This window comes from Megalops cyprinoides, chromosome 9 (genome assembly GCF_013368585.1).
Source record: "Megalops cyprinoides isolate fMegCyp1 chromosome 9, fMegCyp1.pri, whole genome shotgun sequence".
NCBI classification, from domain to species: domain Eukaryota; kingdom Metazoa; phylum Chordata; class Actinopteri; order Elopiformes; family Megalopidae; genus Megalops; species Megalops cyprinoides.
This window is the reverse complement of record NC_050591.1, coordinates 6,883,436-6,909,430: the sequence shown is the minus strand read 5'-3', so window position 1 is coordinate 6,909,430 and position 25,995 is coordinate 6,883,436. Positions and strand designations below refer to the sequence as shown.

Here is a 25,995-nt window from a genome sequence, read left to right as displayed (position 1 = left end):
AATGAGAAGAAGAGAGGATAAGGTTTATGGGAAAAAAAGAATCCCAGGCAGTGAGGAGTGAGGATTCCAGTGTGGACTTGGCAAATACAGCGGGAGAGAAGAGTGGATACTGAAACGCAAGGCAATGACAACATCAGTGACAGTATAATGTGGAACACAGTCCCCCTACGACAGACTGAGGGTAACAGAGGACTGAAGTCAATTTAACAACCAACAAAGTCCTTTTTCCTTAAATGTTCATTAACGCCTGGCCATATTTGCCATTTCAAGTTGATGAGGAAGCCTAACGCAGCAGTATTGAATCCAGGCCTTAGACTTAGAGCATTGCTATTTCTATCAGCTCTCAGGGGAGGGATTTTAGAGCAGATGCTATTCGGCATATCCATTTAGCATGGAGGAGCCAGGAGAGAGGTATTATGGGAGACACTGTATTTCAAAGGAGTAGAGCTATCACGGGATTCTTAAAACTCTGCATTGCCTACAATCCTCCCCTCAGCTGGTAACCCCCCCCCCCCCCCCCGCATCCCTCTCTTCCCTGTCCTGCAGTATTTTTCCTGTAGCTGTAAGAGTCAATGCCTTTGTTAGTGCACGCACCGTTGTTATCATGGGAGCTGATCGGCGTTCACGGTGCTCCACCATTATTTTTAACACACAGATGGAAACACTGTATTGCTGTTCCTGGAGGACAACAGCTTGAGGAAAACAGCTAAGTGGTTTATTTCTTCCAACATCAGAAAGCCACAATTATTGGAGTTTTTTTTTTCACAATTACTTAGCACCATTTTGGGAAGCAAAACGCCAGTACAGCTTCTTTGGTTCTTCCAGCCTCTGGAAACTGTCTAATGCGCGGTGAACGATTCAGAAAAAAAAAAAGCATTGAGCTCTTGCAACCACAAGAAATTAGGAAGTAAATTTCACAGGAAAGGAACCTCCAACAGTGCTGTCCACCCTGAATTTGCATTGCACCAAACATGAGCAGGTTGTCAGTATGTCTGCACAAGGAGCGCCCCGCTTGGCAGATTCGGTCACTGCAGTTATGAATACTGGCATCACACTGGTCAATAACACCAGAACCAAAGAGTTTTTTTTTCTGAAAGGAAAATCATATTGTTTGTTTTTTGTCATTTCCAGTGGTAAAAGTCTCCATCTCCAAAATTTGCTTTTAATTATGAGCTCTTTGTGTCACTTTCAGGACATAAAGACACTCCTGCTCTGTGCATCAGGCGAAATAGGACATGTCATCGCTTTTTTTAAAGAAGGATGAGAGAGCATTTCACAGGTCAGAAGGGAACTTGTCACCAGTCACCCCCTCCAACTTATTCTTTGACTCTCTCTCCCTCCTTCAAGTCCTCATTTGTCGTCCAGGTGTTGTCTTTACAAGCAAGAGAGACACAGGTTCTACAGAGTGCCACAGAATGGCAGATCAGTGAGTGTTGTGCTGAGGAAATGTGACCTTACATGTGTGAGAACTGTACGTCTTTCACAGTGTGTCAGTACAGTGCATATATGTACAGTTGCATCCACGACTGTGATGAAGTGTTCGCATTCATCCTCATCTGAACTGTGTCGGCTGCAGGTCTCTGTGAGAGGTGGCGGAGTGCAGCGGCACATGACGAGTGCGTGATTGAGACTCAGTGTTTGGGAATGTCTGTGACTTGAACAGTGTGTGAGTGTGGTTTCTGTGTGCAAATACTGGGGAGGGGTGGCGTGGCGGGAGGGGCCAGGGAGGGGTGATCATCACAGGGTCATACTTGTGACTTCAAGTCTTCCCCCTCCCTTCCTCCCCCTTTTCCTGCCGCTCTTCGCTCTCCTCTCTACACAAAGGCCTCGTTCTTGCTGCTGCCGTGGATCTTGACGTAGATTTTGGCGTCCTCCTCCTGCTCCTGCTTCTTGCGGCGGAGCTCCCTGCTGTAGCAGAGCAAGTAGAGGGGCAGACAGAATCCCAGCATGCTCAGCCCCAGCAGGCCCACGTTCACCTGCGCGGGACGGAGACAACCAGTCAGCATGATCACTCCTGTTAAGCAGTTAGCGGAAAAGCGCAGCTGTACAAATCAGTATAGCTGCCGTCAGCAATGACCGAGCACAAAAAGTCTGGCAAAAGTTGTATACTGTCATGTGGTGTGAACAGTTCATGTTTTAAGATGTTTTTGCATGAAAGGAAAAAAGTGGTATCTACACCGTGTGAGTAATAACTAACAAATTAGTTTTTTCAAGAAGTGTAAAGTACATTAATTACACTGTATTATAATGAGGCTCACTGAGGTTCCAAGTGGCGTTACAAAAAAAAAACTTTGGTCTAGTGTATTTAAACACGCGATGCCATGATTCCACAGCACAGTATGTCATCGGCTCTCGCGTGTGTGACTGTGTGTGTGACTGCGTGTGTGACGGCGTGTGTGATGGCGTGCGCGGGTGCGGCCGGAGCGGACTCGGCTTCCCGTACCCAGAGTGGGTCTCCATTGAGGGGTCCCATCATGGCCATGAACAGCGGCTGCTGCAGCAGGGCGAACAGCGCGCTGATGAGGGACTGCAACCCTGTCAGACTGCCGAACTGAGAGGACGGGTACCTGGAGAGGAGGCCCACGGGGGGGGGTCACATTTAAAACAACCTGCAGAGCTCACACAGACCAAAACAATTACATTTATTGAATATACAAATTGTTGGTGTAGCTATGTAAGTCAGATAAGAGAGTATCCTATGCAACCGTAAAGTGATGTAAGGTTCAGATGTTTCTTCATAAAACATCTTGTGGTAAAATCCAAAAAACACTTCATAAAACAGATTGTTGTAAGAATATTATCTTTATATTTCAGTGATGAGACATTGCTGTAATGTTCCCCTGTAAGGTGCGAGCGGCCAGTGACACTCACACTGCGGCGTACAGTCCGCCCGTAGCAGAGTGGATGAACCCTCTCACAATGGTGTGCAGGACGAAGGACAGAATCTGGAGCGGGACGAGAGGAGAGAGAATCATGGGTCTCGTACTATAAACCTGCCTGACTTCATCTGCATACAAGTGGGCTGCCTTCTAAAACAACAGCACTACAACTGGGGCGATTCATTATGGAGTGCTGGTCATAATCTGTACGGACACTAGGGGGCGCAAAACTGCTGCAGAGCTGCAGCAACGCGTGAGTCCTGCTCCACACCAGCGTTCGCCCTCTTCTGCCTGAATGGGCTCGTAGCAGCAATGGAGGCGATGTGGTCTGCACTGAAGTGGGAGAGAAAAGGAGGACCGTTACCTGAAGGGGGAGGTTGGGCACCAGACACGTGACCCCGAAGCCGACCAGCAGCAGGTTGGTGAAGATGAAGGCCCGCGTGGCATTGGTGATCTTCTGGATCTGTCTGCTGCGTCGCTTTGGCTGCGTCGGGTCCCTTCGGAATGGGATGAGAGCAGAGGTAAAGCTGCTGTAAAGACTTGCTCTGGCAGAAAGGATAGGGGGACTTTAGTCAACCTGCGCTGAGTGAGACTCACTTGGCCGCCTCCTTCCCGTCCGGCTCCCCGTCGTCACACTCCTTGAGCTTCCAGTCCATGATGTAGCCAATGACAGGGGAGGTGATCAGGCAGAGGAGCTGCAGCACGCCAAAGATGGAGGTGTACAAACTCACTGAGAGATAGAGACAAAGAGAGGGGAAGACAGAGGTCACTCATGGGGTCACTCGCTAAAGCTAATAAACGCTTGTGAGACACAGTACTACAATCAGCATTTCTTTGCTGGAATACTTTTCTTCAGCCTTTAATAACTGGGTGGGATGACTGGGTGGGCTGGGCTAGTGATGGGGAGGTATGAGAGCTATAAAACACAAGGCAGCTGGGGGTTATTTTTCCCCCTCACACAAGATGGAGGTAAATTAAAGTCACAGACAGGGGAGTGATGAATCCAATGGAGAGGAATGACAGTGCAGAGTGAACAGCCCCATGAATGCTAAGGGTTAGAACGCTAATCCAGCCTTCCACCTTACCCACTTCCATCTTCCCAGCTGGAAAGGCACCGAGACCCCAGCGCGAGTGCAAGAAAAAGAGAAAAGAAAAGAGGAAGAAAGACCGGGAGGATTAGTCAGCTGCAGCTGCTGTGGCCCGTTAAACAGGCAGGCATCTCATCTCTGCACAGCAGGACCTCAGTCCAAAATATCAGGGGGCAACATCCATAAGGTGACTGAGAAGAAAACCCTTTTACTTCTCAGTGGGTAAAATGCACGTGCCAGAGGCCTCTTCACTTTAACAAAAAGAAGAGGGACAAAATGTTTTGTATGTTTTGTAAAGGATCACCTGCTGCCATCTTCCCACCAGGAATTTAATTTTGCATTAATATTCTTTTCATGTGGTAAAGACACACAGATATAACCTCCCTCACTCCCACTGTTATCACCTCTCTCTGCCTCATAAACACGCACGCTGGCACATGTTCAGACACAGCTCGGCCGCTCACCTGTGTCGAGGTCTCCGGCGGTCAGGGACTCCAGGATGTTGTTCATGGCTCCCATGTAGAAGATGAGCCGCAGCTGGGTGACGCACATGGTGATCAAGCTGAGCATGAAGATGGGACTGAAGATGCTGCGCATGAAGGACTGAGCTGAAGGAGGGAGGGGAGAGGGAGAAACACAGACAGCAGGGTGAGTCCATCTCTGCTTAAACTGCACGTCTCTCTCTTTCAGCAGTACGCCCTGGCTCAGGACTACACAGCTCCGCTCCTGCAGGAGACATGTTGGCTTTAGGGTTACCTTTCCCCCAGTTTACACCCGGAGCACTAGCCAAGGTGATGTTCCATTTACACAATGGCTTCGTTAAGCAGTTACGCAAACAGAGGCCGCTGCCCCGCGGAGGGAAGGGGAGCGCTCTTTATGGTCACGCCACATGTGCTCCTTTATAACGACCCAGTGCCTCTGGAATCCACCACGCTCTCGACATGAAGGTGTGCCAGCGGCAGAGACACCAGGTCCGCTCTGCCTCCCCTGCTCCACCGAGCTTCACAGAGCAAGTAACAGGGTGGGGAGGGGGAGCGGAGATTGCTGGTAGGGAAATTGGACAAGTTGCAGGAGCATGAGTTAAGCAGAAATGACACGGCCTTACAAATCCAATTGGGGGGACGGGAGGTTCCTCTCCTCCTCGAAAAACCTTGCTCTACATGGAAATCCACCCCCCCCCCCCCCCCCCCCCACACTGTAGCCGCATTCCGAGCGTGGTCACTGTCACCCCCTCTGGTTAATCAGCCCCTCTCCCCCACCGACTGTAACCTGCCCTCTCCCTCTCCCCTTTCAGCCCGGGCCCCAGGCGCGCAGCAATATTTTAGGGCTTCTAGGAAGGCGGTCTGATTCGATTGCACGGTCTGCTTGGTACAAAAGCCTCTCGCGGGGTACCCCGCTGGGGTTTAAGAGCCTCGAACGCAGCCAGAGGGGAAGAGAGGGAGCGTGTTATATTTGAGGCGGGGGTGGCGCATTTTGGGAGGTTTTCACTAATTACACTGTACAGATCTGGGGTAGTGCTGCCAAAGGGCACAGTGAGTGTGCACATTGGCTCTGAGAGGCAGGCTTTTCCCCCAGTGACCCCGCTGGCTCGGCTGGCTCGGACAGAGGAACCACAAGTGCCCCAACACTGACGCAGCACCGACCCCACTGTCGGCACTAAACCTGCCATTTTATATGATTGTGCAGGGAATCTGGATGAGCATGAGTTCTTACTTCTCTTTTCTTTGACTACGTGTTTGTATTTCTCTGCTCCCCAATTTTGGGTTAGTCAGGCTTCTGGTGGAGGCTACTTGTCTATCCACCTTCATTAGTGTTTGAGCTGCCGTTAGCACAGGGTGTCTTTCGATGAACAGTGTGAGAAATTCTATTAACCATGGGGTGAGAGGGGAGGAACAGCACGTGCCTCACGTGTAGGAACAGAGTCAAAACTGGATTGGAGTGGGCCAAAAGAGGAAGTGGAACAGGAGAGGCAGTATGACATGTCTTGAGTAACTGAATTTGCTGAACTTTCCAATGTTGTCTTAGTAGTTGGAGGCGAATAGCCCTTACACAAGTGCGGGCGCATGGTCTCGCTGCGGTGTGCTGAGCTGTGCAGATTGAGGGTGGGCGTGTCTGGGTGCGAGCGCAGACTCTTACATTCCTCCTGAGGCTTGCACTGGACCTCCAGGTCGACGGTGGAGAGGCAGAGCTTGTTGCCCTCCTGTGCTGCCAGCTCTTTGGGGCTCTGTTTCATGGAGTTGCCCACGCTCAGACGGCGCCCCACGGTGGTCACCTGCCGGTAGAACTGCTTCCCTGTAATCTTGTGGTCAAAGCCCAGCCAGCTGAACTTTATCTTCACTCTGAGAGAGAGACAGAGATAGAGAGACTGTCACCAATGCCTCGATGGGTGAAGAGCACTGCATGAATAATGACACACAAGCCCTTAACACTCTCCAGCCACTGGAGCTCCAAGCCTATGCAACCCTTACATAAGCGAAGCTTCCACATTTATTAAAACATATCCCTAAATGCTAGCTAATGACAACTAGTGATAGCTATAAGTGTGTCCACTCCATGCAGAACATGTACAGTCCATACTTCCATTTGTAAATAATGTGTGTGTGTGTGTGTGCGTGCGTGCGTGCGTGTGTGCGTGTGTGTGTGTGTGTGTGTGTGTGTGCGTGCGTGCGTGCGTGCGTGTGTGTGTGTGAGTGAATGTGTCCTTGCATGTGCTTTTTGAGTCGGCCTGTGTTTGTGTGCACGTGTGCATTCCCATGTCTCCTCTTACGTGTAGTCCATGTCTTCTGGCCCGGGGAAGGGTTCCAGCGGCCAGTTGAAGAAGCAGTTGATGAAGACAAGGCCGGCACAGCCAGCCCACACCAGCAGGATGGTGATGAAGGTGATGCCCAGGTCATAGACCACCTGCGAGATAACACACACACACACAAACTATACATGAGCATCTGATCATAATTATTCTCACTGATCAGATCTCAGCCACACTCCAAAACCGGAAACAGAGACAGTGATAGGTAGGGGAATCATTCTAAATGCTATTGTATATGAAAGCCTTTGATGTAAGAGGCCACCTGCAGTATATTATGCTGAGTGGGTGAGCGGGACTGAGGTAATTACGATGTCATGCAGAACAATGTGTAACAGCAAGACAGGTTGTGGACTGTGAGAAGGGGAGAGCGTGGTAACACTGTACCTTAATCCCAGGGAAGGTGACAGCGGAGGAGGCGTAGGACCCGATCATCAGCGCGATGAACGTGGACCGAAGGTCTCCAAACATGTTTGGCAGCTGAGGGAGTGAAACAGAGAACACGGGCGGGCAAAACATGAGAATGCAACTGCCTATTTGAGCAACTGCACCAGCGTGCACGAACACGCACCCACGTGCAGCCTCTCGCACGCACATACACGTGCGAAAAGACACGCGCGTACACGAGCGCGCGCATGCACAGGGATGCGCAGAAAGGTCAGGCTCATGTGGAAACCATCTGGCAGGAGTGACCGTACAGATCAGATTGAGTTGTGAGAGGCGCTTTTGTGTTTTTGGTGGGATTCAGTTTGGGGGGCGTGGTTAAAAGCCTGTGGGCAGGGTCTTTCCAACTTTGTTTCTGACTATTTATAGCTGAGTGGGAGAATGGCCAGAGCAGCATGGGTGATAATATTTCTGTTTGCAGCTCAAGGCACAGACACTGCCTGTTCTCAATTGCAAACTGTAAACAACTTTCGCTGAGGTCAAAGAGAGAGGTTAAGAAAGTCAGAAAGAGAGGAAAAGAAATATAGGAATATACCGCTAACTAGGACAAGGGATTTAAGGGGATAGGGCCAAAGGAAAGATAGAGAGCTGTAACAGATATATTAAATATTTGAAGATGGCAATATTGTGAAAGGCACAAAATTGAACTGAGGGAGAGATGGAGAGACGGACATGACACAGAGACATGTACCTCTCTCCCATTAGATGTCATATATTGCGCTGTAATATGCTCTGGATAAAATTAAGTGATCAAATTTAACTGTAATAAATAAAGAATAAATCAACACCAAGAGCAGCAAACAGGTTCACTCACAGGCTACCTTTCTTGGAAGGAAGCTACACACTGAATGAATTAATGATTTAATCAATCAATCATGCACCTTCATGGTCCATGTTGGGAAATTCATTTCACAGGACGCAACATGTAAAGACAATTTCAGGCAATAAATGCAAAATGTACTTAGTAAAAAGTACAGTGAACAGAAATCTAAACTGTAATCCTCAGATGAAAAAGGATTTCATACATCATACATTATACTTAACAGAAATAACTGAGTGAGTCACGCGTCTTCGGTTATAATGGAGGCCTGGTGCTCAATACTAAATTTGGAGACAGAAACAGAATTCAGCACAGTTACTGTAGCTGTAGTGGGATATGACTACCCACTGCCTACAGGTCCTTCCCGTAACAGTCTCTTTGTCTTCTTTCTCTCTCCCTCCCCAAACATCCCTTAGTCCCATTAGTCCTGAGGCCCAAAGCTTGTTAAAGGCAAGAATGAACTACCCCCCCCCCCCACCCCATCCACCCAGAGCTCTGCTCAGCTGCCACTCACAACCTATAATTGGAACAAAGGTTGACAGGAAAGCCAAACATCCAGCATGACAATTACGATAATAATCACACTTTTGTTCCTCTTTTTTCAGCTGAGCTGGGAAAGGTCCTTCTATGAGAATGAGTGGATGAGCAGCCATGCCCTTCTTCCACCTCCACACTGCTGGAGCCATGCTCGCTGACCTCGCGTGGCTCCAGCCGGGTTTCCACAACACAGCCAAGCAAGAACCAACTGTGATGTGTGGTCATGCTATGTAAGTCAGCACCAAAGCAGTCAGGAAAAGGGACTGCACTCAATGATTTTTAGCCAGTGATATGAAAAATCACACATTCAAAACTGTAATATTTGCTTGCTTGTTTTCTTTTTTTTTTAAAATGGGGTCCCCTGTAGTAATACAGGTGTTTAGTAGCTATGCTAACTTCATTTGCTATTCATTTAATACAGAAAGCATGTAGCTGTGTACTAGTAAATGGTATCACAAAAAATTAAACAGTAGCTATAACAGTCATGTTAGATAACCAACCATCGTTCGTGAAACAAAAGCTGGAGAATTAGAGGTGGCCAACCTCACGTGCCTCTTCATAACTTTGTGTGTAGCCACTAAAATGAGTGTGACTAAAAATGTTATTGCTGTGATTTTCAAGCGTAAAATAGAAGATTTCACATCCAAACTGATGTACAATAAAACATTTGACAGTTCTCAGTTCTCATGAAATAAATCAATCCGGTATTAACATTCTGAAAACATATTACTGTGGCTCTTTAACAATAACACTTAAATTCTGAGTCCTACCCTTGATCTAGTTGGCCGACCATGCCATCAACTGTTTATTTTTCTCCCGCCTTGTTGTTTATGATAGCATGTACCTCTCTTTCTGCTCAAATTCTTGTAACATAACCACAACCAGGCCCAGATATGTTCCTGCAAGTGTTGACTCAGCACGGTTCATTCGGTTTAAAAGGGGAACAAGTGTGACGGAGTTTGCAAGTCAACAATGTGTGTTCACGCCAAGAACAAAAAAAAAAAAAAAACACTTTAAATCCAAAAGGAAAATGGTTGTCAGGAAACTGGGAAAGGGCACAGCTGTTGTTCTTACGCAAGTCTTCGCTTAGGTTAAGAGCACTGACTTGGCAAAAATGGCTGTCACCAAAAAAAAGACCAGCTTGCAACATCAGGAGTTTCTGTTTCTTGTACTGCGTCACTCTGCAGCCACCGGGCCATCACACGGCTGAGTGTGACTGAGTGAGTCACTTTCGGAAAGGGGAACTGCCCTCATAAACCTTCGATGCATTCTTTGACTCAGCCCTTTTTAGCCTCCACACTCAGAAACTGCATCAGACTGGATCAGACAGATGGACTTCAAGGTCAAATTACTCACATGGGAAGATAATGCAGCACACTTTCTGCAGACTAACTAACACTTGAGTCTCTCTCCTCTCAATGTATACAATTCTTTGAATGGGACATTTGTCCCATTTGTCCAAAGGGGGGGGGGGGGGGTACATTATCAGCACCTAGCTGTGAGAGGTAGACACTGTGGATGTGAGATGCTGTGTTGAGCACAGCAAATCCGTTCAAGGCACCTACTCAATGTACACACGATGGCACACGCACTTCTATACCAGGTGTGACTGAACACAGTGTAAGAAACATTCTACCTCTCAAGGCTTGACTAAAAACGGGGAAAAAACAATGTCCAAGCGGTTAAAAAAAAGGCAAGCCAGGTCACCTCTGTTGCCGACTCAGAACTGGAAGAGATTAGCTCAACTCATGCATGACCCTACAGCTCAGCGATCAGGGTGAGAGACTGGGGCAATCCGCAGGGATATCACTGTTTACCTTCTGAGGGCACAGGTACTGCTTAGTTATGAAGTGAGATTGCCAGGCTTCCTAGCTCTATTCCCAGCTCTGATCTTTCAGAATGACTGGTGTTTTGTGAGGTGGATATCTGTTTGCAGTTTCATCATGTTGCCGTAGGCCTTATGGCAGCCTCCACACAAAGGATCAAAACCAGAGACTTAAATAGGATCTTACTACTATGGTGCTTACAGTTTACAATGGGACTGTAACGTACTGGGTTCAGAAAACTCATTCAGCTTCCACTCATGCTCCCACTCAAACTCATAACTTGACTAAATGAATTGTTAAGAGTGGCGGTGCTCAACCCAGCAGATACACAAAGTTTTAAACGTGTTGTGGAGTCATCCACTGAGAGGGGTAGAGGTCTCCAGCTAATGGAAGCCTACTGTCAATATCACCACGGAGGTTTTGAAAGAAGTTTCAGAAACACAGAAATGCCTAGCTCACACACAACCATTGTGTTGTTATCTCTAGGGGGCGGGGAAGGGGTGACCTTTTTATCTCACTCTAAGCTCAATAAAGACAAAGGAGATGTCATTGATTCCAATTCAAAGGGATGTCATTTCAAAGTAGCAATGGTTCAAGGGACTACAGTATCAGTGATGTATTTACAGAACTAACATACCAAGGGATCCTCTAAAACTTATGAGTGGAACACAAACATGAAGCAAACAAAGGTTGTAGTTAACGCATAGATTAACCCACAACTGTCAGCCATTGTCACTCAAAGGGTGCATCCATGATGTGGGATATCAGGAAGTGTGCTGATACCCTATATGCAGTGTTTGGGTAGACAGAGAGAATCAGCACACGTGAGCAGCTGATTTGTGGGTGTTCGCTTAGTGTTCTTCATCTACACATGCCTAGGCAGTAAACCACCCTACTCACTCTTTGCAAACATCCTTAAAGTCAAGAGGAACAACACAAAGACTAGGGACACAAGGACAAAAAGAACTCTGACCTTTCACACCCAAGCCAAAAAGCTCCTAGTTCCTCTGTACCAAAAAATAACAGGGAGTAAAGTTTTTTACTCTTTGCGTGCATAAATAATGTAAGTGATGTACATATCATACTTTCTTTTGTATACTGAAATATTGTCATTTTTGTGTGAAGTTCTCATTAGGTCTCAAACTTGTGTCTTTATCTATAGCTCTGTATGTGCAAAGTAATTCCCATAAAATGTCAGGGGGGAGGGGGGTTGGTTTGCTCTTAAATCACAAGAGAGAAACAGGAAAGAGAGTGAAGAAGAGGAAACAGGCAGAAGAACAGAGAAGCAAAAGAGAAAATTGGTTGGCTCATGGCTGTGCTCCTCGTTTTTTTATAGCAGCAGTTATAAACCAGCCCCGACCAGACTGATCCTGATTGCTCAGAAGCAAAGTCATAAAGTGAGTCAACACGTAGTGACACTGACAACAGCCAGCACTCAGCAGACCCCCACCTGGCCATTCTCCATGCCAGCTCAGTCACACTGCCATCCACGCCGCGCTAAAACGGTATCAGCAGAAGCCTGGCATCCAGTTTGTTTTGGCTTTGCAGGAAGTAGACGGGCCTGTGGCTGTTGCTAGAGCCATAACTGTCTTGTGCATTTCTATTGATTTTTAGCATTTTGAACGAGGTCATTAACGAACAACTGTCAGACTGTAAACGTTCATAAGGACGTCAAGATCGCCTTCAGATCAGTGGCCTCTTCTCTCACTGTTTTCAGTTAGCACATTCTGTATTTCCCCACCTCGCGTGTATGTGTTGGAGCAAAGGAAGGTGCAAGTGAGCATTTAGAAAAAGGCACTTTGTGGAAGTGTGACTGATTGTTTGAAGTGTGTGTGTGAGTGTATGTGTGTGTGTGTGTGCGTGTGTGTGTGTGCATTTCCTGACTTGGGGAGAGAAACTCCTACCACTCACTAAGAAGAACCCCATGCTGTCTGTCTCCCTCAATTGCTTTGTTGTACTTATCCAGTGAATCCTCCATATTCATCTTTTAAGGATCTATTTTAAACTGCTGTATAAAAAGTAGAACCTTTTTGCAAAAGTGCACAAAGAAGAATTATATTCCACCTCAATCCTGCTAGTAAACACCTCCAGAAGGGAGAATAACTCTAAAGAGTGCCTGAGATGAAAAACTCACATTCAGAGACAAAGAAAGTGGATTACTGCTGAATGAATAAGAAGGAGGACTAACTTATCAAAAGCAAAACAGACAGTTTGGGTAGACAGGGGGAGGGAAGGAGACAGACAGACAGACAGACAGGGGAGGAGAGAGATGGTGTTTCTCTGGATGCGTCTGCGGCATGCTCCAGAGCCTTCTGCAGCTTTCTATTTCTGTACTCCACTGGTCCTGCCAGTCTGCGCCACAGATAGTACCAATTTGGCACAGTTACAAAGGTAGTGCCAGGGAGTGCTCCAGGTTTCGCTTCCATTTTACAGTGATGCCAGGAATGAGAACAGGAAGTAAATCATTAATGCTTTCTATATGTTTGTTTTTGGAGTTTTAGTTTCAGAAATGTAAAAACGCATTTAAAAATCTACAATTTGGGAATTTACACACGCAGACATGGAAATGGTCCCAGCAATATAGGCAGCTAACAGTAAGCACCAAACTGAAAGTTGGGGGCTAAAGGTACATTTCGCCTGAAAAAGGGGTGTAAAATGGAAGCCGCTCTGGGTCAGAGCGTCTGCTAAATGAAGTAATGTAATGTAATGTAAAGTAATGTAAAATACCAGACAGGTCAGCTATACAGCATGAATGTACATTTTTTTAAATCAAGCATCAAATTTCTCAAAGCTCGCGCAAGAATAGAGCTTTATGAAGTGCAGTTACAACAAACACAAGCTGTATAGGAAGCATGACTGCTGTAACATATGTGAAGGGGCACCTACAGGGTTAAATAAAATCTTAATATATCTACATCCACAGCACTGATTACTAACGCTACCACTGACTGAACGGGGGAGGGATGGGGGGGGGGGGGGGGGGTCTGAGCACTGAGAGGAAAGCGGGGGTGGGATGTGGGTAACAGGAGAAGGTTGGCAGGGTAGCAGCATCTGTTTACTGGAGAAGCAGAAGGCAGGGGTGGGAGGTCTGGGATCACACAGTCCCCCCCCCCTCCATACTCCCACCCCGCTCCACTCCTCCTCAGGTTCCTCTCCTCTTGTTTACTGCAGCTGCTTGGAGTGCTGACTCGGCACTGTGAGAGGACATGGCTGTTTGAGCACAGCATGGTAAACTCCCTTTACCTCTCTCTCTCTCTCTCTCTCTCAAGGGAAGGACCATTAGAGACACAGAGAAAGAGAGAGAGAGAGAGAGAGAGAGGATGTAAGGGAATAGACAGAATAGGTGGGGCAAAGGGAAAGTGAGAGAGAAAACGAGTTGAGCACTGGGGAAATCTCGAGTCGGAAAACAAATCAGCGCCACGCTCCTTCAGAGCGGCTCCACCTTCGCTAACTGCCTTCCATGCGCTAATTCGATCTTGCCTGTGCTACCCTCACTGGGTCAAAGTTGATCCACAGGAATCGTGTTTCACTAGTCAGTGTTACGTCGAAGAAATGGAGCTGCCATTTAGCAATCTCATATAACCACATGTATAGCCATCATTTCTTACTGTGCTGTCTGATGATTCTGTTTACGCCACTTTAGAATTTTATATACTCATAGCCAATCTGAATGCTTTGTCCTTAATTTTAATGCTTTCTTTTTGTAATTACTTTTCTTTTTTTGTTGTGCTTTAGAGTAAAGGGAACTACACAAAATAAAATGTGATCAATTCATTTCTGTTTGTTGTGCTTTGAAATCAGAATGTAAAACATCAGCATCTGTGACTACAAACAGAAAATGGCTTGCAGTTATATTTAGAGCTTTTCAATGAGTGTCTAGATAAGAGTGAACAAATGACCTAATGAATTTGATTTTGAAAATGTAAATTTGCCATTTCTTTTCCAACAGAAACACTTAAACTAAGCATGACCATCTACTGGGATGAATACTATTTTGATTTGTAATACTAGTATGTTTTTTTTTTCATTTTTCCTTTTCCTCTTTCGTGTGTGTGTGTGTGTGTGTGTTTGGGTGGAACATACAAGAAGCGATGCAGTAGCTCTGTGGTTACTAAATATAGGACACAACAGGATATGGCAGTGGATAAGGGTTAACAAAACAACACTGTATCAATAGTCTTAGACACACTGTTATTGAAATCAGTGTGAACAGTCAAGGTTTACTGGGGAGAGGTCACTGTGATAGGGCAGCTGAAACAACAAACTGTCCAGCCCACTGATGGAAGAGCTACACTCAGCTGAGCCATACTGGCCCTGGCAGGCAGACTTGCTTGGTTTTCCATCACACAGGCTTTAATACACCACTCCAATATGAACGAAAGCAGACTTACATGCTGTCATTAACACCACAGTAGGAGAAAACAAATTTTGATAAATATACTTTGGCTTCAGAGACTATGTTTTGGCCGAACAGCTGACAGGAAAAATAGCTTCTGCATTGTGTACATCTCATTGTCGAGAGATATATATTACAATAGAAATATCTGTGCTGTCTGTGATAAATGGAAACTCCACAAAGGCGTTTTTAAGGATCACAAAAATGATTGTTTCATGATAATAAATTAATGTTATAATGTGAGCTGAATTTCTTGAAAGCTAAACTGGGATATATGCTTCTTTGAATGTCGACCAAGGCCTATTTTTGACCAGTTAATTGACACTTACCCTGGTCAGCACTGCATACATGACGGAGCTAGAGTTTCGAGATTTAGATCAAGCTCACTTTAGGAAAAACATTGAGCAGTACATCAGGTGCCTGCCAGACAGATCACATAGGCAGGCTGACAGTCAACAGCCAGAGGCCTGCTCATGCTCGCACATGTTCCAAAGGGAGCACAATAAGGTGGAATAAAAAACAACATGAGGCGGACAGATGGTGAGACTGATAGAACAGAAACCTGCTCTTCAGCTCCTGGTCTCTGTGGAACAACAAACTCCTTGACCTCAAAGATAGGCTAAGACTGTAAAAAAACTTCAAGATGACGTATATGGGCTTCCCTGTTTGACATCTCAACCTCAGTTTACATTCAGCCGTTTGGGACAGAAAAAGGGGGTGGGGATATATACATTTAAATGTATGTTTCAGTTGTAATTGCAGTAAAAAAAAAAACAACTGTGGCATATGCTAGGCAGAGTCTAATTTAGTCTAATGTAGCAGTATTCAGCATGTAGGTTTGAACCTTACTCTAACTTCCATTCTGAGGTACAGACTGCTGAGCTGTCCGAGGCCCTGAGGAAAAGTGAATGATCTTCCCACATGGTGGAAAGTATGGCTTGGTGTATTGGCAACAGACATGTCAGTCTGTGACTAGGCCTTGCTCTTCCTTTATTCCAAAATGTATTAACAGCTGTTTTACTTGCCAGCTAACAGCCACTGTAACAGCTGCAAGAGACACAGTATCAATGACTGCAGCTGTTCAATGTTCAGTGCACGTCCCCCAGTGCATTGTCGCAAAAGAAATTCCAGTTTTTCTATTGTCACTCGAACTATATTTGTATTTGTTATGAATGGTAATGTTTTGTCATGGGGCAGTATGCACATACACACACACACACACACACAAAAAAACTTCATCTTTCTTCATCATATCTTTTCACAGCTTTTCTTGCATTGGCATAAAATTGTCCCTCAAACAAAGGTGATCTCGTAAACTGCATAGCTAAGAATGCACATTTACATTGAGTCATTTAGCAGGTGCTGTTAGCCAGAGCAACTTACAAAGTGCACAAAAAAGCTAACACTAAGAGCAGAGACAATACCAAATCACTGGTGTGGCAAACAATAGTAAGAAGGTAGAAACGCGTGTTTTGAAGCATGCCTTCAGTGGTGCAACACCCCACAACCCCTTCCCCAAAGTAGATATGAGAAGGCTCAATGCACTTCTAACCTCCTCTCCCACTTACCGTCAGAGATGTGAAGGTCATACACATTCCTCCAAATCCATTCAGTGCAAGGGCGATGAAAATCAGGACTGACAGATCTGTGCAGGACAGATGGACACACCATTAACAAGAAGGAAAGAAAACTGAGAGCTGAAAAAAACCATACACATAGAGTGAAAGTCCATTGAGACAGACAGGTAGAATGAGACAGACAGACACAAAGGTAAAAAGTCAGCATTAGGACAGAGGCATACGTACTGTTGGGGTTGCTGGCTCCATAGGCAATCAGCAGGCAGGAGAAGGCAAAGCTGGCACTGAAATTACAGAGAATTGCATTCATCTATGAAACTGGGAATGCAGCACAGTTACAGCATGAGACAACTTTCACAACAAAAAAATCAATGCATCAGATTAAAGCTTTACAAGCTCTACAAGTTGTGTGAAGATCACAATTCAGTGATTACATTTGAATTCTACACTATCCAATAACTACTAAAATAAACATGGCCTGACATTTTACTGAACCACAAATCAGATTGTTAAATAGTACAGAATTGATTGATTGATTAATCGTGATTGATTAATTGATTAATGGTAAACAGGCCAGTGATTGTTCCAGAATAGTGGGCTTTCTATAGCCATCTCTTTAGAGGTGTCTCACACACCGGCACACGCACGCACACGCGCACACACACACACACACACACACACACAGAGGAACTTCCCCTCACCTGCCCAGCAGCCTCAGCTTGCGCGGCCCATACTTGTCCATGACGATGCCCAGTGGCAGGGTGATGGCACTCAGCAGGAAGGAGCCCACAGTGAAGGCCAGGTTCAGCATTTCATCCTGATCCTTGCAGATGGGCCAGCCATTCATCTGCAGGTGCGCCTCCACCGCAGGGGTCCCTGGGGCCAGCCTGTCCTGATCCCCCTGTATGGGCTGTGTGTGGTTCAGCACTGAGCCATTCGCTGGAGGGATGCAGGGGAGAAGGACTTGAGTCTCTCGCTGAAGGTGCTCTCAAATACACAATTCAACATGGCCTTTGAACACACAGGTAGCACCTAGGTCTGGTCTGTTTTACCTTGATTTACCTTGAATGATTTATGTACATCAAACATAAATGCAACCAAATGTGATCACAGCCAGTGTCTGTGACGTGTCTTGCTTATACAATGTATTGTAAAAGGAATGATTTCTGTCCCCCCAGAACCCAGCAGTCAGATGAGAAAAGACAACCCCAGGATTAGCTAGAGACAACAGAAAATAGCTACAATGAGTGACTGTCTGTTTATCATTTATTTAAGACATGATAAATTACCGTACAACACAATAAAAAGTACTCCAGACTGAAGCTGATTTTTTTTCCAACATTTTGGATCTCTCTAGTGAGTTGTCATTCTTTTTTCTTGCACAACACAAAGCCAGAGTTTACAATCTTGCTTAAATTAGCACAAGAACATGGGCCCACAATTTCTTTGTATGGTAACAGGCAGGTGTGGGGGTTTGCTATCGAATTGTAAACTATCTATTGCAAACTGCCATGCCTCCTCTTTGAAGAAAACAACATCTGTTGTTCAAATATGCTACAGAGTTCAAAGATATCAGCAGAAGTGCCCTTAGAAGCAAACATGCAATAAGAACAAGACCACAACACTATCTGAGGGAGACCTGATATATAGATTTGCTGTTTTAGCAACAGTGTAACAACAGACATCCCTAGGGGAAACTCAGATAAAGGAAGGGGTGGGGTAGTTTCATATCAGGCTACTGTGTGTGGCTGTGACCCTTCCAGCCACTGCATCAAAGCTTCATTTAGAATTTAACTCAGACTTCTGAACGGTGGAATTCCTTCTGTGGAAAGGTGCCAAATGTCCTCAGAAAACATCTGACATCTTACGTCATGCTAATCTGTGGAGCACGCTCTTTCCTACATGCATCTCAGCTGCTGGGCAATAAGATCACTGGGGCCAGCAAAAGGTCAGACAAACAGCCCAGGACAGATAAACAGGCTGCAAAAATAGCTGGGGACCATGTCTGTACCCCCAGACTGGTGAGCGGTCCAAGCGTACATACTGTAAATAGCCCCCCGCATTAATCATCAATGGGCACACACAGTTCAACATTTGCTGGCCATTTTTTAAACTAGTTGTTTTGGCCTAAGATCAGTTATAAACTTGTGTAAGAACTTGATGGAATAGAGCTCTTACACAGCTAGGTTGGCGAGAGGAAGACAGAGGGAATGAGGAAGGGGAGGAAAGAGAATTTAAGTAGTTTACTTCCATTTTTCTTACCATTTCCATATCAGTCTTTCAGACCAAAAAAATCTTCGCAACAGATTTTTGATTTAAACACGGCATCATGAGTTATGGTCAAAGCCAGCAGCTTTCAGGATCTGAGAATTGCTTTTGGAGGCTCTGTGTCAATTGTTTAGGTACTTCAGACCACAGGCAAGTCTACCTTGCATTAAGATAAAATACTGATCTATCCCCCCAATACATTCAATAATAATGAATAGTAAAAATATATTCAGCAATATAAAAATGAGATACTCAGGTAACTGGCTAAATATACTTATCTAACCAGCTAAAACCAAGAGGAGCACACTTTGGAGCTAGTTAGCTAGATAGCCTGCCATACAGACGTCCTAACTGTGAGAACACACAGCCAGCTAGCTAGCTGTTCTATAGTTTATGCAATACTCCTGCTTTTGACCCCAACACTATCTCATTCCCTGCTAAAGTGCAAAGATAGCAAGCCAGTTAAACATCACAGACAACCAGTTAGATATCAAAGTGAAACCAATACACATTTCACATTACCCAACACATAATTTGGCCCACATTACCGAACACAAACTGACCAAACACTATTCTAAAGTAATACTAATCGATGATTCCTAAACTCTTTTGTGCAACTTTGCACTGTGTTTACTCATCTTGCCGTCTGAAGAGAATCTGGACTTTCAATCTTTGCCACATCTGTATCTCCCATTCCCTTCCCATGGAAAGATGAGAAAACACAAAAGGAGCGCAGGAATAAAATGTTAGTATCTATGAATCTGTTTATAATATGGGTATACATGAGGTTAGGAGGGAAATACGGTGTTTGTATTACAGCTAGCTATACTGCATTATACCAAATTGGTTACCATGCTAGGTAGGTCATTTTTAGTGTAGGTACAGCCACTGTTGCCTGCATGCTGAATGCCAATCCATCACAACTCTGTGAAGTAGTTTGGTTAAAAAACAAGTTTATTTCTTGTGAGGTTTAATATTAACACTTTAAAAGACCATGCTGAATACTGGTAATACCTCTACTGCACTAATTGACTCATTTCATGTCTATCTGTGCAAGTTATGGGCTCCCGCACAACAGGAATAAACGTTGCCCATGAATGTTTTCTGAGTGCGGACAAATGTTAGATTCTGACTACTTTCTCATGAGATCACACACAGTGAGCAGGAGAAGGGGCACAGAGACATGGGAGGGGCACGGAGGGGCAGGGGGCAGCACTGACAAGGCTGAGCATGAACAGAGACTAGACACCGGAGCTTTGATAGGGGGGAAAAAATGACTGTATGTGGATTTTCTGAGCTTTTATTTATTTATTTACTCACTTACGTATTTTTAGCATATCCACATACAGGTCACTTGGATATAATCCCTTGTTAAAATGAGTAATCCTGACACAGCTGTTTGCTTTCTCGCTGATTTTGTCTTGACTCTGATGTTGAGGATTTAAAACAAATCCAAATCCCTTTCCAGGCCCAAGCAGCTTCGTCACACTCCTGCTTGCCCGTTGAATGAGCTGATCATTATCGACTGGTCTTCCTTTTAGTGTCTTAATCAGTGGCGCTCAAACAGGCTTGAAGTGTTTGGCAGCTGTAGGAAAAGCCATGATGTGATCTGAGGTCCACAGTCTGATTTCTCGGAAATCCATTTTTCAGGACTCCACTGTGTGAGTAAGAGCTCTGCGGCACACACCACTTTACACTGGGCATGAACTTGATCAAACTGAAACACAGGTTCAGTGACCCCAGCTGGGAACTGGTTCATGGCTCCCTGTAGACCAAATGGGTGCATTGATGCTCTTATCAGACATGAACCCAAAGCAGTCATCATCTAGTAGGCCTACAGCTCAGTCTTGTAGATATTGGCTGGACAAAACATGGTAAAAACCCTCAGCAAACACTTCCCCTTAAAAATGAATATCGGTGAAGGAAAAGCTGCATACTCAGTGCCACCTGTTAATTCCAACTGACCTTCCACAGGTTAGGTTCTTTTCCTTTCCTGTATTTCCTCTTGCTGGGCACCAAGTGACCCCATCCTACTGCTGCAATGGGATTTTTGTGCCAAATCAGGTCTGTTTACTTCAATGACTACATTTCTGTCCCTTTAGAAGAACCGCTGCCTTTTGGTAAATGAGTGCTTCCCAGTGCATGATGAGAATTCATCTAAAAATTGAATTTTTTGTACCTCATTCATTAAATCTGTCTGAAATATTTTTGAAGGAACTAATTCTTTCTTAGAATTTAAAACTTTTTAAATAGGTACACTCAATGTAGACTGGTAACATGAATCTGCAGAGAAAAACCATTGCTTCTTTTAAGTAAGGCAAATCAGAAAGCCTATTTGTAATGTGGACAGCCACACAGAGGCTCTCTATCAGTGATTGATTATCAGCCACAGCAGGGTGTCTGCTGCAACCTCACAACACTCCACAATGGCAGACCTCCTGCTGTCTGAACTCCTTTCCAACACCAGGCTCGTGCTCCATCCTTACCGTGTTCCTGGCAGAGGTAGGAGTAGAAACCTTCGGACTTGAGCATGATGAGCAGGGAGCCCCAGCCCAGCAGCACAGCGGAAAACAGCAGATTCTCGATTACTGCTGTGACCGCCATCCACCACCGCCGGGAGAAGGCTGTTGCCAGAGAGGGAGCCATGGCTGAAGGGAGGCTGGGCCAATGACAAAGTAGGGGGGTCCCAGAAAGCTGAGGGTGAGGCTAGAGAAAAAGCCCCAGATACTGTTGGTAAAAGAAAAAAAATTATTCTAACAGTGTGGCATACAGTACAATATAATATGTTAGACCCCAAGTCTAACAATTTCCTGGATTATATTGCATCCACAGGAACTCAAGATTTACCACAGGTTAATGAGACCATTACTTGAAATGGAAAATGATACATATCTTCTGACATTATCTGCAATAACTAGTAGACATTCCATCCTTACTAATTTCAATTTAGGCTCTAACAATGACAGTTATGTTATGATATATTTTAAATTCTTTCTTAACAACAACGCTGGCTACAAATCTTTCCAACGTTTTTATTTTTTCACATACACAACATTACATTGTAAAGAATGGATGTTGTTTTTCAAAAAATAATGGATATTATGTTTAAAAGTGTTTACAAGTTGTTCAGAATTGGACAGTTGGAATATTGTGTCTTAATTCGGGTCTTTATCAATGGAATTCTCTTGGTCTTTGTTCTTTATCTTGGGGGAGAATTTCACAAACAAAAAACAGCTGAGAGCTGTGAAGCGCGTGTCTGAGTCACAAACTCCACCCATTCCCGTCTCACAGCAACACCCCCGGGCCGCGCTGATTGGAGGGGGAGTTTTATACGTCTCTCCTATTTGCTACGACTAAACAGCACCAAAGAACTGAGCCACGTGAGGCCGAGTTCCAGCCGGTTCGAACCGGTGCGGCGCGAGATTTTATGAAAATATTTTTTTCTTTTTTTTCCCCCTGCAAACACAGTGCAGAGCATCCTTCCTTCACGCTTCACCTACTGGTGCTATCTAGTATGGTGAATGTTTGTAAAGGTTTAATGGTACTTGTACTGTATTCCAGATGAAGTTTCATGAAAATGTAATTCAAATTGAGTTCTAAAAACACGTTTTAAAAATATTTACATGTGTAGTGTGAAGAGGTATATCGTGTATAAGGGATATCAGACGTAATGTATTTATATTAGCTGCTATTTCATGACATTCCAAGCCATACAACCTTAACCTTTTTCGCGATTAAAAGTTAAGTCTGCTCCTTGTTTTAAAGATAATTTGTGCTAACATTGTGTGAAGACAATCCTCTGTATAGTTTGCGGCGCAATGATGAACACACGCAGTGTGTTCCCTGACTGAAAGACGATGCTGCCCTCAAACAATAACAGGCTCCTGTATCCTGCGGGAAACGAGCAGCTCCCGAAACTGGTCTGAACTGGACTGAAATCACCAGCCCCTACAGTGCGCCTCCGCCTGTCGCCGAACCCCCCACCCAGCCACCCCCTCACCCCCTATAACACACTGACGAAGCTCATCTGTCCTGCGGCTCTGCGCGTTGCCCTGTGTTGTTTGTGTGCGTTCATTGTTCGTGTATTTTACACCATCATTCACGTATGTCAGTTGTATGTAATGCAACAAACGCACAGCGCCTCGGCTACACTTCCTCGTTTTCGGCCTCCGTCGTCACTTTTTGATGCTGTTTTTCTGTCACCCGTTACTAGGTCAGACCGAAATAACAAATAGACCGTATGTTCTCGACAAAACAATTGCAACGCTGTGCTGTGAAAACATTGTGTTGAACGACACTATTTCTATATTACTGAAAATAAATGAACTGTATAAGTATATAAGTGAATTATACTGGTGAAATGTCCAATGTGTTGTCCATCGCACACCGTAGCATGTATGATCGCAACATTATTTTGTAGGATGCAGTCTAGTATTTAGCTTACAAGCCTTATGTTTTAAAACAAACACTTTAACAAAGCATCTGAATTCTCCCCATATGAAGGCATACACATGACATGTTCGACACAGTACAGCTGTTTTTAATTTCTATACATTGACAATAATGTTTGCCTTTGCCCTGAACATCAATGTGTATCCCCACAAAACGCCGAATAATTCGTAAACATTGTTCAGCTCAACGCCTGAGTGTTTTTCACAGCGGTGAATTGTTCTTTACAAAGTGGCACGCAGTTCGTCTCTGTTAAATGTTATGGATGTTGCTGCATGTAATATTTCCAGTTATACTGAACACAAACACTGTGTTGTTTGGGCAACCCCTCCCAAGACGTGTTTATTAAGCATCAACTGGTATCAGACCCTGTGTAATCCACATCTATCAGTGTTTACTGCAATGCAGTTAGACTATTAAGGACTATTAATACAATCACTGCATATATACACTTATAAGTTCTTCATTATTAATCGCAGCTGTCAGTTACAAAATTGTCGTAATATCAATAAACGGTGCCTGAAAATATTGCGGACTAGGAGGTGATGATAGCGGATCCCATTTTTAAATGGCCATATAGCTACACTTTTTTCTCACCTGGAGCGCAAATCACTGAACTGTTCTACTCTACCCCGTCTGACATCGCTTTATGTGTGAAGGGTTTTCAGTTTTCAGATTACAACCTCTGCAATGTAGTGTCCTTATTTTTCCGCTATGCAGATCAAGTATTAATATCCCTTTCACTTGAAATCAGATCACAGCATCCCTTAGTGTTATTGTACGACATGTCATACCTGTATGGCACCGAAATCCTACAGAGATTCGTACGCTTCTTCTCCTTCTTGCGTGACTTTCATTCGGATGTTACTTTATCTTGAGAAAGACTGAAACCATTAAAAATCAGATTCTCACTGAATCCACTATCAGTAGGCGTACGCTGCATCAATATTTCCCTCCTCAAGCCGGATTCCTGTTTTTATATTTTCACCGAACGTTGCACAAACAGGCTTGTGCCACCATTGGCCAGCTGAACAGCTAGAGACAGACTGGAACCAATCAGAGAATAGAGCTGGTAAATAAATAAATAAGTCCCGAAGCAAGATTTTAGACTCCTCTTGCACACAATAGACAAAAACAAACCTCGCAGATTACGAAGCGACTGTCACTTCAGGGATTTTTTCGGAGGACATTGTTAAAATGTAACTTGAAGAGATCCGCTAATGGAATGAGGGTTGATAATATAGAGGTGATGCCATAATTATGTAGCTGTCGACGAGAATAAACACAGTCTTGAATTGATCTGTTTATTAGCATGCTGCCATTTGAAAGGATGAACACACGGATTGTTAGCACTGTCTGAAACTTTGAAGCGACTTGTCGGAGTGTCACGTTTTGTTTTCGTTCGGTAATGGTCGGGGAACTACACTGCAGGATAAGTGTTGCTTTAACCAACTGATTGCTTTGTCTCACAGGGTGACGAAGATGCTTCAACCAAAGAAATGGGAGTAGTCATACTTTTTAAAACGCTGACTGAAAATAAATGTTCTTGGACGGTAAATCAAATTAATGGTCACTGTGTTGACTGGACACATTTTCATATGCGTAAAACAAAGAAACAAACAAAGACGCACCTTCTATGAAAATGTGTTTACAACACTTATTTTAACTTAAAGATCACATGATATTTGGAAACGTTTGTTTTCCTTAGGTGTTCCCTACTTTCCTGCTGTCCTTACCCAATAGGATCAGATTTCAGTTTTCCACTTTCTTGGCTGCTGCCTGCGTCATACATAAAGAAAATGGCTTTTGTGGTCTTAACAGACTTTAAAACGTTATTAAAGCGACTATAATGGAAAACCTACGTGTAACTGGTTAGCAGAACATGTAGAAATGTGGGATCACATGTGCCTCCTTTATGATTTTACATTCTGGTGCTATGGGGATTCACCTGTTAATCGTGGGTAATTGTCGGCAATTTTCAGGCTCCTTGGAGACGACCAATGTCTTGCAGTAACTGACTCAAAGAGCACACACCAGCGCATGCCAATGTTGACTCCACGAGTAAGCGTATTCTTGGGATCGTCTGACAGGAGCGTTTGCAAACACACACACACACAAGCATCACAAGTCACCCTCACGCGGTGAAAACAAGTATTTTCATTCTGTTTAACTTAAAACTTTATTGGCTTAGTCCAATCCATACTAGCGTGCAAAAGGGGGTCCATATGAAATCTGTCAAAATATGAAGAAATTTAGGTAAGGTTGAGGTAAGTAGAATACAATATTACAGAAGTACGATTGAAGTATAGAAGTACGATTGAAGTATAGAAGTATAGAAGTGCGATTGAAAACATTAATAACCTCGTCAATCAATTGGACGCATTACGTGACCTGAATAAATTAAGCGTAGAGTAGGCGATGAATCATTTGCAAAGTAGAAAATAATGGTATTTATATTATCAGGGACATTAACTTCCGCATGTTCGTATTTATGTTAACGTTATCTTTCGGGTGGCAGTGTGACTTAAGGTTAAGGAGCCGGACTCGTAATTGAAAGGTTGCTGGTTCGATTCCGCTCTGGGGCACTGCTGCTTTACCCTTGGACCCTTGAACTTAACCCATAATTGCCTCAGTAAATATCCAGCTGTATAAATGGATAACATTGTAAAAACACTGTAATCAATGTAAATCTCTCTGCATAAGAGTGTCTGCTAAATGCCAATAACATCATGTAACGTAACAATTCAATCAATGTTCGCAGACCGGCATTAGTGGAGAGTCTATTAAAGTCTATTAAATCTCGAGTGTATGGGTAGAAGTTCCAACAGGGCATTTTAAAATGATTGTTGGCCTATGTCATAGCCTCCCACCTAGACCTAGGGTGAAGAGCAGATGTGGGATCAAATAA

At 44.4% G+C, this 25,995-nt stretch overlaps 1 protein-coding gene across 2 annotated transcripts; it reads right to left on the bottom strand.

Annotated features, from left to right (window-relative positions):
- Positions 1–509: 509 nt before the first annotated feature.
- On the bottom strand, positions 510–24,048 carry LOC118782613 (large neutral amino acids transporter small subunit 4-like). 2 transcript variants are annotated; one of them, XM_036535993.1, is made up of 15 exons: positions 23,882–24,048; positions 21,125–21,365; positions 17,072–17,309; positions 16,599–16,654; positions 16,362–16,438; positions 7,158–7,250; positions 6,735–6,868; positions 6,104–6,306; positions 4,432–4,575; positions 3,965–3,982; positions 3,477–3,609; positions 3,244–3,376; positions 2,872–2,945; positions 2,444–2,567; positions 510–1,976 (listed from the first exon to the last, which is right to left on the bottom strand). In XM_036535993.1, exons 2-15 carry the CDS (start codon positions 21,282–21,284, stop codon positions 1,815–1,817), a joined length of 1,749 nt encoding a protein of 582 aa, XP_036391886.1. In that variant the 5' UTR covers positions 21,285–21,365; positions 23,882–24,048; the 3' UTR covers positions 510–1,814. The 2 variants fall into 2 exon arrangements, with proteins under 2 accessions (XP_036391886.1, XP_036391887.1); XM_036535994.1 differs by lacking the exon at positions 3,965–3,982 and having other exon boundaries at positions 1,815–1,976.
- Positions 24,049–25,995: the final 1,947 nt, after the last annotated feature.